Source organism: Vigna unguiculata, chromosome 5 (genome assembly GCF_004118075.2).
Source record: "Vigna unguiculata cultivar IT97K-499-35 chromosome 5, ASM411807v1, whole genome shotgun sequence".
In the NCBI taxonomy this organism is placed as follows: domain Eukaryota; kingdom Viridiplantae; phylum Streptophyta; class Magnoliopsida; order Fabales; family Fabaceae; genus Vigna; species Vigna unguiculata.
In genome coordinates, this window is record NC_040283.1 from 39141413 (window position 1) to 39154770 (window position 13358).

Below are 13358 nucleotides of genomic sequence, written 5' to 3' on the forward strand. Positions count from 1 at the left end.
ATAAGAACAATATTATATTTTATTTGGTGTAACTTTTTCTTTTGTAAAATATTTATTTCATTCTCATTTATTGAATAAGAGGATGATGATAGAATTTTACTTATGAAATACTCATACTGCTCCTCTTCACCGTTTCTACTTTCGTTTACTTTTTAGATAATTACTTCTGTTCAACGACAACAGATTAAAATCTAATTTGAAGATAGAAAAATGAAAGGAGAAGTAACTCCAAATGGGCCAAAATTTGGGCTCAGGAAGGCCGATATGAAACCCACCGTCCATCTTGAAACCAATCGATACGTCACCGTTTCGTTTGCCCATTTTAGCCTCTCACCACTGCTCTATTCTTCTCACTCTGGCATCCTTTTATCCAAAACCATTATTATCAGAAGCAGAAATAACAAGAGGTTGCAGCAACAATGGCAGCCATGGCTGCTCTTCAGAGCTCAATGACCGGTCTTTCCCTCTCCTCCAACTCTTTCTTAGGCCAGCGCTTTTCCCCCATCACGTTCCCCTCTCTTCTTCCGGTATGCACTTTTCTCTCCACTCATTACTCTTTTCCCAATTTCTTTTTTCAATTCAAGTTTCAATTTTGCCCACTTCGCGTGCTTTCTTTCCCCCAATAACCAAATGGGTCTTCCTCTTTTTAACAATTCATGAAAATTCCTTTTTAGTTTTGCATTGTAAATATGACGATATCATTATTTGTAAGAGCCTGTTCATTCACTGAAATGACTACGTATTTTGACTTTAAGCTGCCTTTGGAACATAGTTGGTAGGTACCACTGGGAACAAATGCAAACTAAGCCCTTGTGGGTGTACATTTTCTTATTGAAGCTATTTAATTGGACTTCCTGTGTTATGTTGTATTCAAAAGTTTTGCTTCGTAGGCTTCAAAGTATCGGTGCTTGAAAATTTGAGATGGGAATTCAAAACTGGTTTTCTCTATTCACTAATCACCTATCTCATACCATATTCCGACCCCTTATAGTGGAAACCCAATAATTCCAACTCTACTTGGTTCATTTGCTCGGTTCTTGTCTATGTGGCACTTTCGAAATTAGGAATTGGCTCAGCAAACTTTTCAGTTGAAGTTGTTTCCCTGTTAGGCTGAAGAAACATATCCTTCAGATGTGGATAATGTAACAAAACTTTAAATTTGTTGTAGCTATTTTTAACTTTGGATTAGTTGTTTTACAATGAGGATCGTTATGAACACACTTTACTACTGATTTAAATTTATTGAAACTACACCATCAGTGGAATGAAAAGTGAGACCTGTCAAAATTTGTGTTTTCGAAAAATTGTAGTCTATAATAGATTGTTCAAAAAAGTATGTTAGAGAATATGTTGTTAGCATTTCTCTTTAGTCTTTACAACTTTGTTAACTTTACTTCTCCACTATACTAGCTTTCACACTTTGGCCCTAATGAAAAAAATTGCTTATCATCTTTTAATGAATTTTTTGTCAGACAAATGAATTGATGGTTATTAACGATAAAATATATCAAGTTTGTAACTGAATTTCATGATTCCATCAAGAGTTTTGTAAACTTGATAATTGTTTATCTTTGTGATATGTAGGGTAAGTCAACAGAGAAGCAATGTCCCATTGTAATGAAGGTTAGTATCAGATTCTTGGTTTATGCATGGCCAATGCGTATTCTTTGCAAAGTTGTTAAGCTCAATCAAAATAGACTAAGAACAGTGCATGTGCAGTCATTTGCAGTTCATTATTTGTTGATACAAGGTGGTAATCAGTTTGATTAAAAATAGTGTGCTTTTATCAAAGCACAATGTAACATGATCCAGGCTCCAGTCAATTCTTGTCAAACAATTTTGGTCTACACTTAATACAAAGATTCTACACAAAAATTTAGCCATATTTTGCTCTGTTAAAAAACAATGTTAAAAACAAATTTAGTACGTAGCTAGCTTCATCACAGATATGCAATTTTGTCACATATATTCATAGTAGGTAGAACTTACAACTAACACTGCATCTTACATTAAGGAAATTGAAGCTAAGCAAATCATAAAGTTTTATTGGTATTATATAGTGTAGCTAGCCTCAATAATCATACTCTTGTGTTGTATTTTTTTCTGCTTCTGCTCTGGCAGCTTAAACGATGGGAACGAAAGAAGTGTAAACCAAACAGTCTTCCTATCTTGCACAAAATGCATGTTAAACTTGGAGATACGGTGCAAATCATAACTGGAAGTGAAAGGGGTAAAGTTGGGGAGATCACTAGAATCTTCAAGCATAACAGCACAATAATAGTGAAAGATTTAAATTTGAAGACAAAGCATGTCAAGAGTAGAGAAGAGGGGGAACCGGGCCAAATTATTAAGGTTGTCCTCATTTCCCATGCTTCACTTTACAAATTCTTTTCCATTTCTGAAACTTCTTCAAGAAATGGAAGTAACTTTTGTTTTTCACATATAAAGTATGCATAATTGGACATACTATTGGTTTTACATCTCAAAATTGCTTATGACAGTTTCTCTACTATAAATGTAGAGATTTTTTCAACTGAAAAGCTATCAAAAGCATATAAAAAATGTTCAAGGATGTGTACATTCAAGGACTAATACTTTTGAGAAACTTGTTTTTCTTTTTTGTTATTCTAATTCCAGATTGAAGGTCCTATCCACAGTTCAAATGTGATGTTGTACTCCAAAGATCAGAAGGTGGCAAGCCGTGTGGGGCACAAAGTCCTTGATAATGGTAAAAAAGTTCGGTACCTTATAAAGACTGGAGAAATAATTGACAGTGCAGAGAATTGGAAGAAACTGAAGGAGGACACTACTAAGAAACCTGAAGAAGCTGCTGCTGCTGCTGCATAATTTTTCTTGTGTGCTTCATTCATTCTCTGGTAATGTAACTCTAGCTGTACTTGTTGTGCTCACTTTTTTTTTTTCATTTTATCATCTGATGTATATTTTGGTCTCTCTGTTGATCTCCATATACAAAAACCAGGGTGATTAAACTTGTCTATTGGTTCTTCACTTTGAGCAAAGTGAATCTTTTTGGAAAGAAATTGTTCATGAAAGTGAGAATGGTTGTTTTTTCTGAGTAACTCTGCTTAATTCAACCAGGTATTTTGGTAATCCAATGGATGCTGATATGAATGAAAGGACAAACTTTTCTTAAAATTAAGTTTTATCAAGAAAAAAAAAACAATTTTTGTCATTATCTACCTTATGGGGTGATTTGTATTAAAAAGAATCTGCGCATGCTCTTGTTAGTGTGTAGTGTTCATCTTTATAATACAATATGGTTTGATTCTAAGTTAGCTTTGACAGAAATGGATTTTTCTATTCTGTTTTTATTCGATAGATCTTAATCACTCCTTGACTCGTGTCGCTTATATATTATTTTTGTTAACGACATCTGCTCCTTTGGTCATTGCTCTTATAGTATAAGTATTTGTTGTGTTCTAATTAATTAAAATCTTGGAATTCTTCTTGATTAAACTTTGTTATGAACTAAAATCTTAATAATTATAAAGGACTAATTATAGATTGGGTTAATATCTAATAATTAAAAATGACTAAAATAGATTACATTAAGATATAAATTTTAGTTAATAAAATGACTAAAAATGTCTTCTCCATTATAAATTTTACAGAACTTTTTCTTTTTTCAACTCCATTAAAGTTTGTTAATAAAATACAACAAAATTTGATTATGCTCTGTACTACAAAATAAATTGGGAACTTTCGCCATACACAGAATATAAACTAGCGATGATGAGTAGTACTTACCACTACTTGTCTCGTTAAAAAAATCTGTTCATTTGATCCTCATATATATATGTAAGAAAATATTTGCAACTTTTTTTGTACCTTTAGATATTTAATATTTTTTAAAATTTTAAATTAAATTGTTTAAAAATAAATCTTTATAATATAAATTCAGGTTAAAAAATTAATTTAAAAATACAATTCAAACAAAATTAAATATATTAATGCAAATATATGTAATTTTTCTAAGAAATTGTACTTACTAAAATATAAACTTTAAAAAAACTATTTTTTAAAATAATATCTATTTCAAGTATAGATTAAAAATAAAAGTATATAAAATTAAATTTTAAATTATTTTTCAATCATTAAAATTTTTCACAAGAATAATTTTATTTTTATCAATTGATTTTTTAGATAAATACACAAATAAATTTCACTGAAAATTACTAGATATCAAATATCAATTGGTTGGATATCATAATAAGTGAACTTCTCTCGTCAACAAACAAATCATTAAAATAACTAAATTCATTATCAATATAATATTGTTATGGATTCAAGTATGCAAATTTTTTTTACCATCCCTATTATAAAATTCATAAATTTTTTAAACAATTACATAACATAATAGAAGCTTGAATGTTTGGATCAAATTAAGATTCGTACTTCATGATACTTAAAAAAAATTGAGGTACCCTTACGCTTTTAAAAAAAATTAAAGATGGAAATACATATTTAAAAGTAAAGTAAGATTAAATATGTTTTTAGTCCCTTAACATTAAGTAAAAATTGGAATTAGTCCATTTTTAAATTTTAGATCAATTTAGTCTTTCATTCTTATAAATACATGAATTTAGTCCTTTTAATCTAATATATATTAGAGATTTACTATTCACAATTGTCTTTTAAAATTTCTCAACCGTTTTATTTCTATAATTATAATAATTTTTTAAACATTTATTCATTGTTATCGACTAATACATGTAATTTGTTAACAATTTTATCTTGGCAAATGCATATAATTTATTTGATAATCTTATGGTCAAAAAAATTATTGTTGGATACATATTTGAAAGATAGATAAATTTGACTATTGCATATTTACAATAACTCAACTTATATATATTGACTTATTGAGTTAAAAATAAGTTAGTTTAACTTTTTTTTTATATAAGTTAAAAATTTTGTTATCTTTTTATAAATTGATGAATAAGACGGGTTGATTCATTTAAAAATATTTTGCTATTGTAATTTATTTTATATTACATTACCATCGTTAGAGTGGGTTAACTTAATTTTTTTTATAGTAGTACAATAAAAGTACTTACATATTTCATCCAATATTATTATAAAAATAATAATTAAAATTACATTGTCAATCTATATAATTTTACAAACAAATAATTAAACATTTAAATTATTTAAATATTATTAATCAAACACTTTAAATAAATATTATTAAATTAAATAATTAAAAATAATAAAAAAATAAAAAAATAAAAAAATAATTTTATTTAAATATTATTAATCAAACACTTTAAAAAAATATTATTAAATTAAATAATTATAAATAATAAAAATTATAATAAAAAATGATAAAAAAATAAAAAAATAATCGATGGATCTCGTATCAACTCACTTTCATTTCAACATGCACGTTAAATGAGATGAGTTCAGTTTCATCCAAATATGAAAAAAAAAAAAAAATCCTTTTTCAACCTAAGTTAAGACTCATGGATTTAAAATCATTTTAATATTTCTATGTGTAGAGTGTGGTGATTCTTTACTCTAGATAAAGGGTAACCAATCTTCATTATTTGTTCATCACCAAATACTTTCATTTATATGATTTGAATTACAAATAAAACACATTTATTGAATGTGGTTTCGAGGTTTATTTTTTCAATCAAATATCAATTCAATTTGGGGAAAGTGTCTTACTAACACAATTTCCTCTTCAATCCTACAACAAAGAATACCTTATAGAATTTTGTATGAATCCAAACTTGATTATCAGTTATTAAAAATTTGTGCATATTTAATTTATACAATAAATTTACCCTTATTCAAAATTTAAATACATGCTTATGATATCTAATTATATTGTATTTTAATAGTACAAAGTTAACTTTCAATTTTTCCATTCTTCATATCCTAAATTAACTAATACAAACTTATGAATGATTTTTTTCTTATTTCTAAAAAATTCCTATCGGGGATATAAAATATACTAATTAAGCCTTCATAAATTGTCAAAACGAATTAAACAATATATTTAAAGTTTTCAAAAAATAATCCATCCCTATGGTACTCTCGAGATTAGAATTGGATGATGACACGAATTTCGTACATGCATGTAATTATGTTATGGGGCGTGGACACATGTACCATATACATGACATTTGGCAACCATGCACGCCAACTCATAAAGTGATAATACTATTCAATATTTAATATTTATATAGTACCATAGTGTGTTTATTACTTTTGTAATAACTTTCTAACTGATGGTGTGAAAAATATATTAAAGTTATACTCTGCTTTAATAATAAAAATTCATACACAATTTTTTTTAGGTTCTCTATATTTACAAAATTGACCCTATATTTTATCTTTTTTTAGTAGTTAGAGATGAAGGGGAGATTTTTTAAATATAAGTTAAATACAAAGATCGGTAAAACTTAAGTGAAAGATTGAGGTCAGTGCTGTATTTGAAATCGATAGAGAAAATATTAATTGTAAATAATTTTATTAAATAAACTATTCCAGGTGAAAATATGTTTTGACAAAATAATATACTTTAAAAAAGTCCTAATTGGATTTTATTACAAAAGTTTCAACAATATATGTCACAGAATTAACAATAAATAATTTCATAAGAAAAAGAAAGGCACTATTAAAAGTATACATACATCTAAAGTTCAAGTGAGTGTTATCCTTAATCTATAAAATAAATTATATTCTTCATTTGCTGAGTAGAAACGTTTCAGAATCTGTCACGGCATCACAGAACCCTAGAACAATTTATTGCATGCCAACTACTATAATAATATAATACATATATCGTACACATATATTCACAATGTCAATAAATAGTAACATAATTAATTAAAAAAAATGAAAGAACGTTAATTAATATAATGCTAACAGAGATCTTGTTATCTGTTTTATTATTACTTTATTAACAAAGCAATAATTTGTTGTAGGTGTATATGATGCAGCAATATTAGTTTAAAAGGGCATAGCCAGATGTAATTGGGAAGTGATAAAGAAAAGGTGGAAATGGAGGTGAAGAAGAAGAAGCAGAAGAAAAGTGGAGAAGAAGCAAGAAGATTCTGTGTTACTGGAGCAACTGGGTATATTGGTTCATGGCTTGTGGAGACTCTTCTTCAAAGAGGTTACACTGTTCATGCCACTGTTAGAGATCCTGGTTAGTATATATATTATAATCCACACACTGCTTTTTCACTTTCTGTTCTATCAACAAACATGAAAATGAAGATAGAATAGAGATGTTTGAGATGAAGGAAAAGATTATAACATTGTATAAATATAAATGTCTGAATTAATATCAAAATATTCGATAGATCAAAATTTGAAAAATTTAATATGTTTAAAGAGTCATTAAAAAAATTTAGATAAAATCTTAGAGGGCGTTGATATCTCTCTAGTCTTTAAGTAAAACATGTGTGTGAGATCTTAATTAGTTTAAAATATAAATTACTAAAGCAATAATGCTTTCGATTTATTAAGAGATACTTAGGTTTATTGAATATTTTTGTTTTATTTTTTATTTTGGAAAATAATAATAATTGACCTATTAATAATGGTATTTTATAAATCTCATGGAACTCGTGGAAAAATAGATAATGAGTATATCGGATGCGTTCTATGCAAGAGTCATTCTTAAAAAAAAAATTCTCTCAAAAAGCATCTTTAATTACTGTCAAATATTTGTTTTACTCAAATTTTTATTTTCTTTAGTTGCTGTTAATTAAAATATATTCATATTTAATTTGTTACATTAATAGTACACAAGGGTTATAATGACGCTGATTAAACATCAGTAAAAACATATATATATATATATATATATATATATATAATTTATTTTTATTTGACAAAAATATAACTCTCATTAATGGATAAGTTTTAAGCTACATAATTAGCTGATTATAAAAAGTAAAAAATTTCTTTAATTTTTTCTGTCTCCGGAATTAAAAATAATTACTTATAATCCTTAATATCATATACATATAACATTAACTAATTATATATTTCTCGACCAAATGATCAAGTAATGATTTAAACCACGTTGTATCATAATATCAACATATGATATTTGAAAAAAAAAATTAAAAGAAAATTTATTTATTTATTTTATAATGAATATATGGGACTAAACATAATGATTTAAAATTTTAGTGAGAATTTTCTTTTACAGGAATTAAAACTAAAACTCAAATTTTGAATTAAAAAATAATAATTTAAAACTTAATAAAATAAGAAAGAAAGATTGTTTTTTTTTTTTATGTTTTGTTCTGTTAAAATGTGAATACATTGAATGAATTGATATTTGATACCTCATTTTTGTCGTTTTACTAATTTAATGAACCAGAAAAGTCACTTCACCTGTTATCGTTATGGACAAGAGGTGACCGATTGAGGATTTTCAAGGCGGATTTGAATGAAGAAGGGAGTTTCGATGAGGCTGTAAGAGGCTGTGATGGGGTTTTTCATGTTGCAGCTTCAATGGAGTTCAATGTGGATCACAAAGAAAACATTGGTAATGTCATCATCAATCAATGCTTTCAACGAAACTTAAAGTGAAATACACAAAAAAAAAGATTACATTTTGAATGAATTGAACATGCAGAGGCCTATGTTCAAGCAAACATAATCGATCCTTCAATCAAAGGGACCTTAAACCTTCTGAAGTCCTGCATGAATTCCAGTTCTGTGAAAAGGGTTGTTCTCACTTCTTCAATAAGTACAATTACTGCCAAAGACAGCAATGGGAAGTGGAAACCTGTTGTTGATGAATCTTGCCAGATCCAAACAGAACATGTGTTAAAAATACAAGCAAGTGGATGGGTAATTAATGCTTTTCCTGGTAGCTTTCACTTTTTTGTGTACAATGTTAGAACTTAGAATAGAATCATATGCAAACTATTCTGTTTGCATATTATTATATGTTGCTTTCTTTTGAGTGTTTCTTCACTGTGGCAGGTTTATGCACTTTCAAAGCTTCTAACAGAAGAGGCAGCATTTAAGTTTGCAAAAGAGAATGGCATTGATCTTGTGTCAGTCATAACAACCACTGTTGCAGGTCCATTCTTCACTGCTACTGTACCATCAAGTGTTAAAGTGCTACTGTCACCAATTACAGGTTATCTTTTCACCAACAATTCTCTTGCCTACCAAAGTCTCCAAAAGCATTTGTTGTCGGAAGTTTCACCGAGATAAACCCAATTCACAACATATAATATATAAGTGAACTGCAAATTTCATTTTACAAGTTGGTTTTATGGGGTTGAGTTATGCTTAAAATCTACTTCTAACATGATATTATAGTCAACTTAGAGCCTATCCTAACGAGCTTTCTTAAACATTTTGTTCCACCCGATATCGAGTCCCTAACGGATCACTCACTAATTTCTAGTCTCACGTACGAAATGAATATATCTCGGCATGAGAAGTGTGTTGGAAGTTTCACGTTGACTAAAGTTAAGGTCAATTCATAATATAAGAGAGATGCAAACCTCACTTTACACGCCGGCCGATTTTGTGGGGTTGGATTAATCTTAAAGTCCACTTCTACCGGCATTGACTATGAGATAATTGTGATGTGATGTTATTTTGTGTGACCATACTGATCTTTTATGAACAGGTGAAGGTGAGTTCTTGAAGATATTATCTGCTGTGAATGCAAGAATGGGGTCAATTGGTTTAGTTCACATTGAGGATATATGCAGTGCGCATATTTTCCTAATGGAACATCGTAAAGCAGAAGGTCGATACATATGCAGCAGCCAAAGCTGTCGATTGTCTATGTTGGCTAATCTTCTTACAACAGAGTATTCTTACTCAAATAAGAAAAGGTAATGAATGTTCTTCCCTTTGAACTGCTTTTTTTTGAAGTGCTTATGTTACTCTTATTATATACACATGCAGGATAGGTGAGAAAAATTATGATAAAGTTCCTTCTGAGATTTGCTCAAAGAAATTAAGAGATCTGGGTTTTAGTTACAAGCATGGAGTTGAAGATATAATCCACCACACAATTATTTGTTGCCTAGATTATGGCTATTTACCTCCCATTAGACAATAGTCTTTCAATACTGGTGCATGCACGTGATTTTAAAACTTGTGTACAGTGACTTTCATCTTACACCTTGAGTTGCTCAAGATCACTTCCAGAGTTATTGGGTTGAGGAACTCAGTGTTACCCATGGATCTTCAGCTGTAACTTGGTCTATATGTCTCTGATGTGCAGTGCAGAGTCAGAGTGTGTTTTCATATGTAATTCTTGAACTAGTTTCTAAATTAATTTCAAGGAAGTTTAAATCTTAATGGTTGTATGAAATTGAAAATAAAAAATACTTTTGTTGCAAAACTAAATGACAGCATTGTTGGAAGTCCAGATCAATGACGATCAGTGCCACAGATAAGATATTCATAGGAAAATAATTTTTTAACTACTCAGAAAATTTTCTCTTATAATCTTAGGTGTCATATTATAATCTTAAGTGTCATATTTTAAGTAATTTCTCATATTTTTATTTTTTTATTTTTAATATTCTATAACCATTTAGAAGATATTATCTCATACTATAAGATAAATTTATCAAAATTTAATAGTTAAAATATTATTGTCTAATTTTATAATATATAAATGGGTTAAACCTTAAAAGTTAGTTTTGTAGGAATTAGTTAGACTTAAAAATTCATCTCCTAACGGTATCGTAGGGATTTTTTTTTTAAAGCACAGTCCTTTTCTACATATTTAAAATATTATTCAAGTTTTATAATTATTGAAAAAATTAAATCATGTGAATAAAAATCAAAATAATCTTATTTTATTGAAATTTAAAAGTGAAATTGGAATTAAAGTACTGAACAAATAAAATCAATAAATGTGAGAAAGTATTAAAAAAACGTATTTGCCATTGATATACTTCTGATATTTAGTCTCATAGTATAATTTTGAATGCAAGGGAGAAAGAAAACTTTGTAATGGGTTTGAATTGGGACTTATTTTTATACTAAATTCGAAATGTGCTAAGCTAAATATGTTACTTTATATTAAATTTTGAAGATATATATATATATATATATATATATATATATATATATATATATATATATATATATATATATATATGAGATTAATTAATCAGATCATCTTAAATTTTATTTACAAAACATAAGAATTTAAAAAATATATATATATTTTCTTTCTCAAAGTTTTATTTTTTCGCATTCTCTCTTTGAATTAGTTTCTTTTAAGATATTGTTAAGTTAATTTTGATTAGGATGTGAACTCAGTCTAGGTTGTATGTAATTAGTTTAACACCATTTGTTCAACTAATATGATAAGGATTATTGATTTTTTATTACTTTTAGTCTATTTTGTTAAAACTGGTTTTTGTGAAGATTAAGTGAGGTTTTTTAATTAACATTATTGATGTTCTGTTGACTAATGTTAGATATGACATTTACGTTTGACATTAGATTATTTTGTTTATGTATTTTGACATTGTTTTTCGACCAAAATTGATCAAGATATTATTTAAAATTATTTTTTTACTAATATTAATTAAAATTTTGTTGACCAACATTAATAAGACTGTTTTTCAGTTAATGTCAACAAATGTTTTATGAACGCACTAAAACTATTTTGTAATGGACGTTGGTGAAAAAATTAAAAAATATTGATAGAAGTTATTTTGTGGTTGAAGTTATTAAAGTCACTTTTATTCATGTAATTAAATCTATTTTTTATTGATTTTGTAAAAGTTGTCTTGATCTATTATGATAAATAATAAATGTAAGTCAGAATTTAAACTGAAGTCAAAATTTTTTTGTCAATATATCTTAATGATGATTTCTGTATTTAACATTTTTATAATTATTTAAATACTTTATAGAAAATAAAAACTAAAATTAAATAAAATATTTCAAAGTTTTATAAATTTAAAATATGAAAAATTAAATTATTTGTAAACATACAAGGTTATTATTTTTTCACTCTTATAATTAAGTTTTTTGAAGATATTTTGTTCTTATTTTCCTTCGATTCGTGTTTCACATATTACTTCCTAAATTAGTTAGGAAATTGTGCCTCATTCATCTCAAATTATTATTTTTCATCATTATTTGTGTCCTTAAAATTTCAACCATTTATATTTTGACCTATTAACTATATTTAATTTTGTAAGGTTCTATCACGCATTTTATATAACAAAAATCAGCATCCCAATCAAACACTTTATAAATCAATCTATCATTAAACATCAGACACAAAAATAACCTACAAGACTCTAGGTCTGGAGATATATACATAAGGTGTAATGTCATGAAATTTCTCTACAATCGAGAAAAATAAAGAATTATGATTCCTCTTGACACATATCTGCCACAGGGTCAGGTCATTATAACATCACCAAAATGATGCTATTTTGTAGCCATTCCCGCTGTAGAATCTTCATTCAACTTTCATCACAAAAATCATATTCTCTATATGACTTTGTAAGTTTAGTAGGTTTAGGATAATTTCACTCAAAAAATCATACACCAGTGTACACATTACACTATATAGTATGACACTTCTTCTAATAAATGACCATATTCATACAAGTCACACAATTTTATCATTAAATCACATTTCCCAAATAGACTTTTTGACATAAAATTTCAATCTTTATTCAACCTAACAATATGTCGGATAGTATTATGAAGCTTGATTTAATTCCACATCGTTGAGTATTGTGAGATGTGGTTTTATATTTTGTTATGCAAGCAACTTATGTAAAGTTTGATATCATCACAAAAATCAAATACTTCTTACTGTAGTTGTGGACGTAGGCTTATACATTACATTGTATGTTGAACTATATTAAATTCTTGTGTCATTTATTTTTCTCTCATTTATTATTTTCTTTGTTGTCTTGTTCCTAACAATTGATATCGAATTAGATAGGTTTTTATTTGTAAAAAATATATGAAGTATATATTATATAGAAGGAAATTAAATTAGATAGGTTTTTATTTGTAAAAAAAAATATATGGAGTATATATTATATAGAAAGAAATTAAATTAGATGGGTTTTTATTTGTAAAATATAATATTTCATGTTAATAAATAATAAAATATAAAATTAAATATAATAAAGAATAACAAAAATTATTGAGATATATATATTTTTATCTTTTATTATCTTTTAAGTTTCTTATAATATATTCATTTTCCACTCTTGCATGTCTTCATTTATTCGTGGAAAAAAAAAGTTAGACATAAATTCATTCTTACTACTCTTATTTCTGATCAATTCTCTTCTTAAGATAAAAAAATACAACTCTCTCTTGTCTCTTAATAGTAAAATATT

The 13358-nt window shown here is 27.2% G+C and overlaps 2 protein-coding genes across 3 annotated transcripts; both read left to right on the forward strand.

Annotated features, from left to right (window-relative positions):
• Positions 1-315: 315 nt before the first annotated feature.
• On the forward strand, positions 316-3080 carry LOC114183442 (50S ribosomal protein L24, chloroplastic). Its single transcript, XM_028070462.1, has 4 exons — positions 316-527; positions 1585-1623; positions 2122-2352; positions 2638-3080. Exons 1-4 carry the CDS (start codon positions 420-422, stop codon positions 2845-2847), a joined length of 588 nt encoding a protein of 195 aa, XP_027926263.1. The 5' UTR covers positions 316-419; the 3' UTR covers positions 2848-3080.
• Positions 3081-6937: 3857 nt separating this feature from the next.
• On the forward strand, positions 6938-10323 carry LOC114183925 (putative anthocyanidin reductase). Of its 2 annotated transcripts, none has more exons than XM_028071117.1 (6): positions 6938-7180; positions 8369-8536; positions 8627-8844; positions 8980-9079; positions 9641-9851; positions 9925-10323. In XM_028071117.1, exons 1-6 carry the CDS (start codon positions 7033-7035, stop codon positions 10079-10081), a joined length of 1002 nt encoding a protein of 333 aa, XP_027926918.1. In that variant the 5' UTR covers positions 6938-7032; the 3' UTR covers positions 10082-10323. The 2 variants fall into 2 exon arrangements, with proteins under 2 accessions (XP_027926918.1, XP_027926917.1); XM_028071116.1 differs by having other exon boundaries at positions 6947-7180; positions 8980-9139.
• The last annotated feature ends 3035 nt before the right edge of the window (positions 10324-13358 follow it).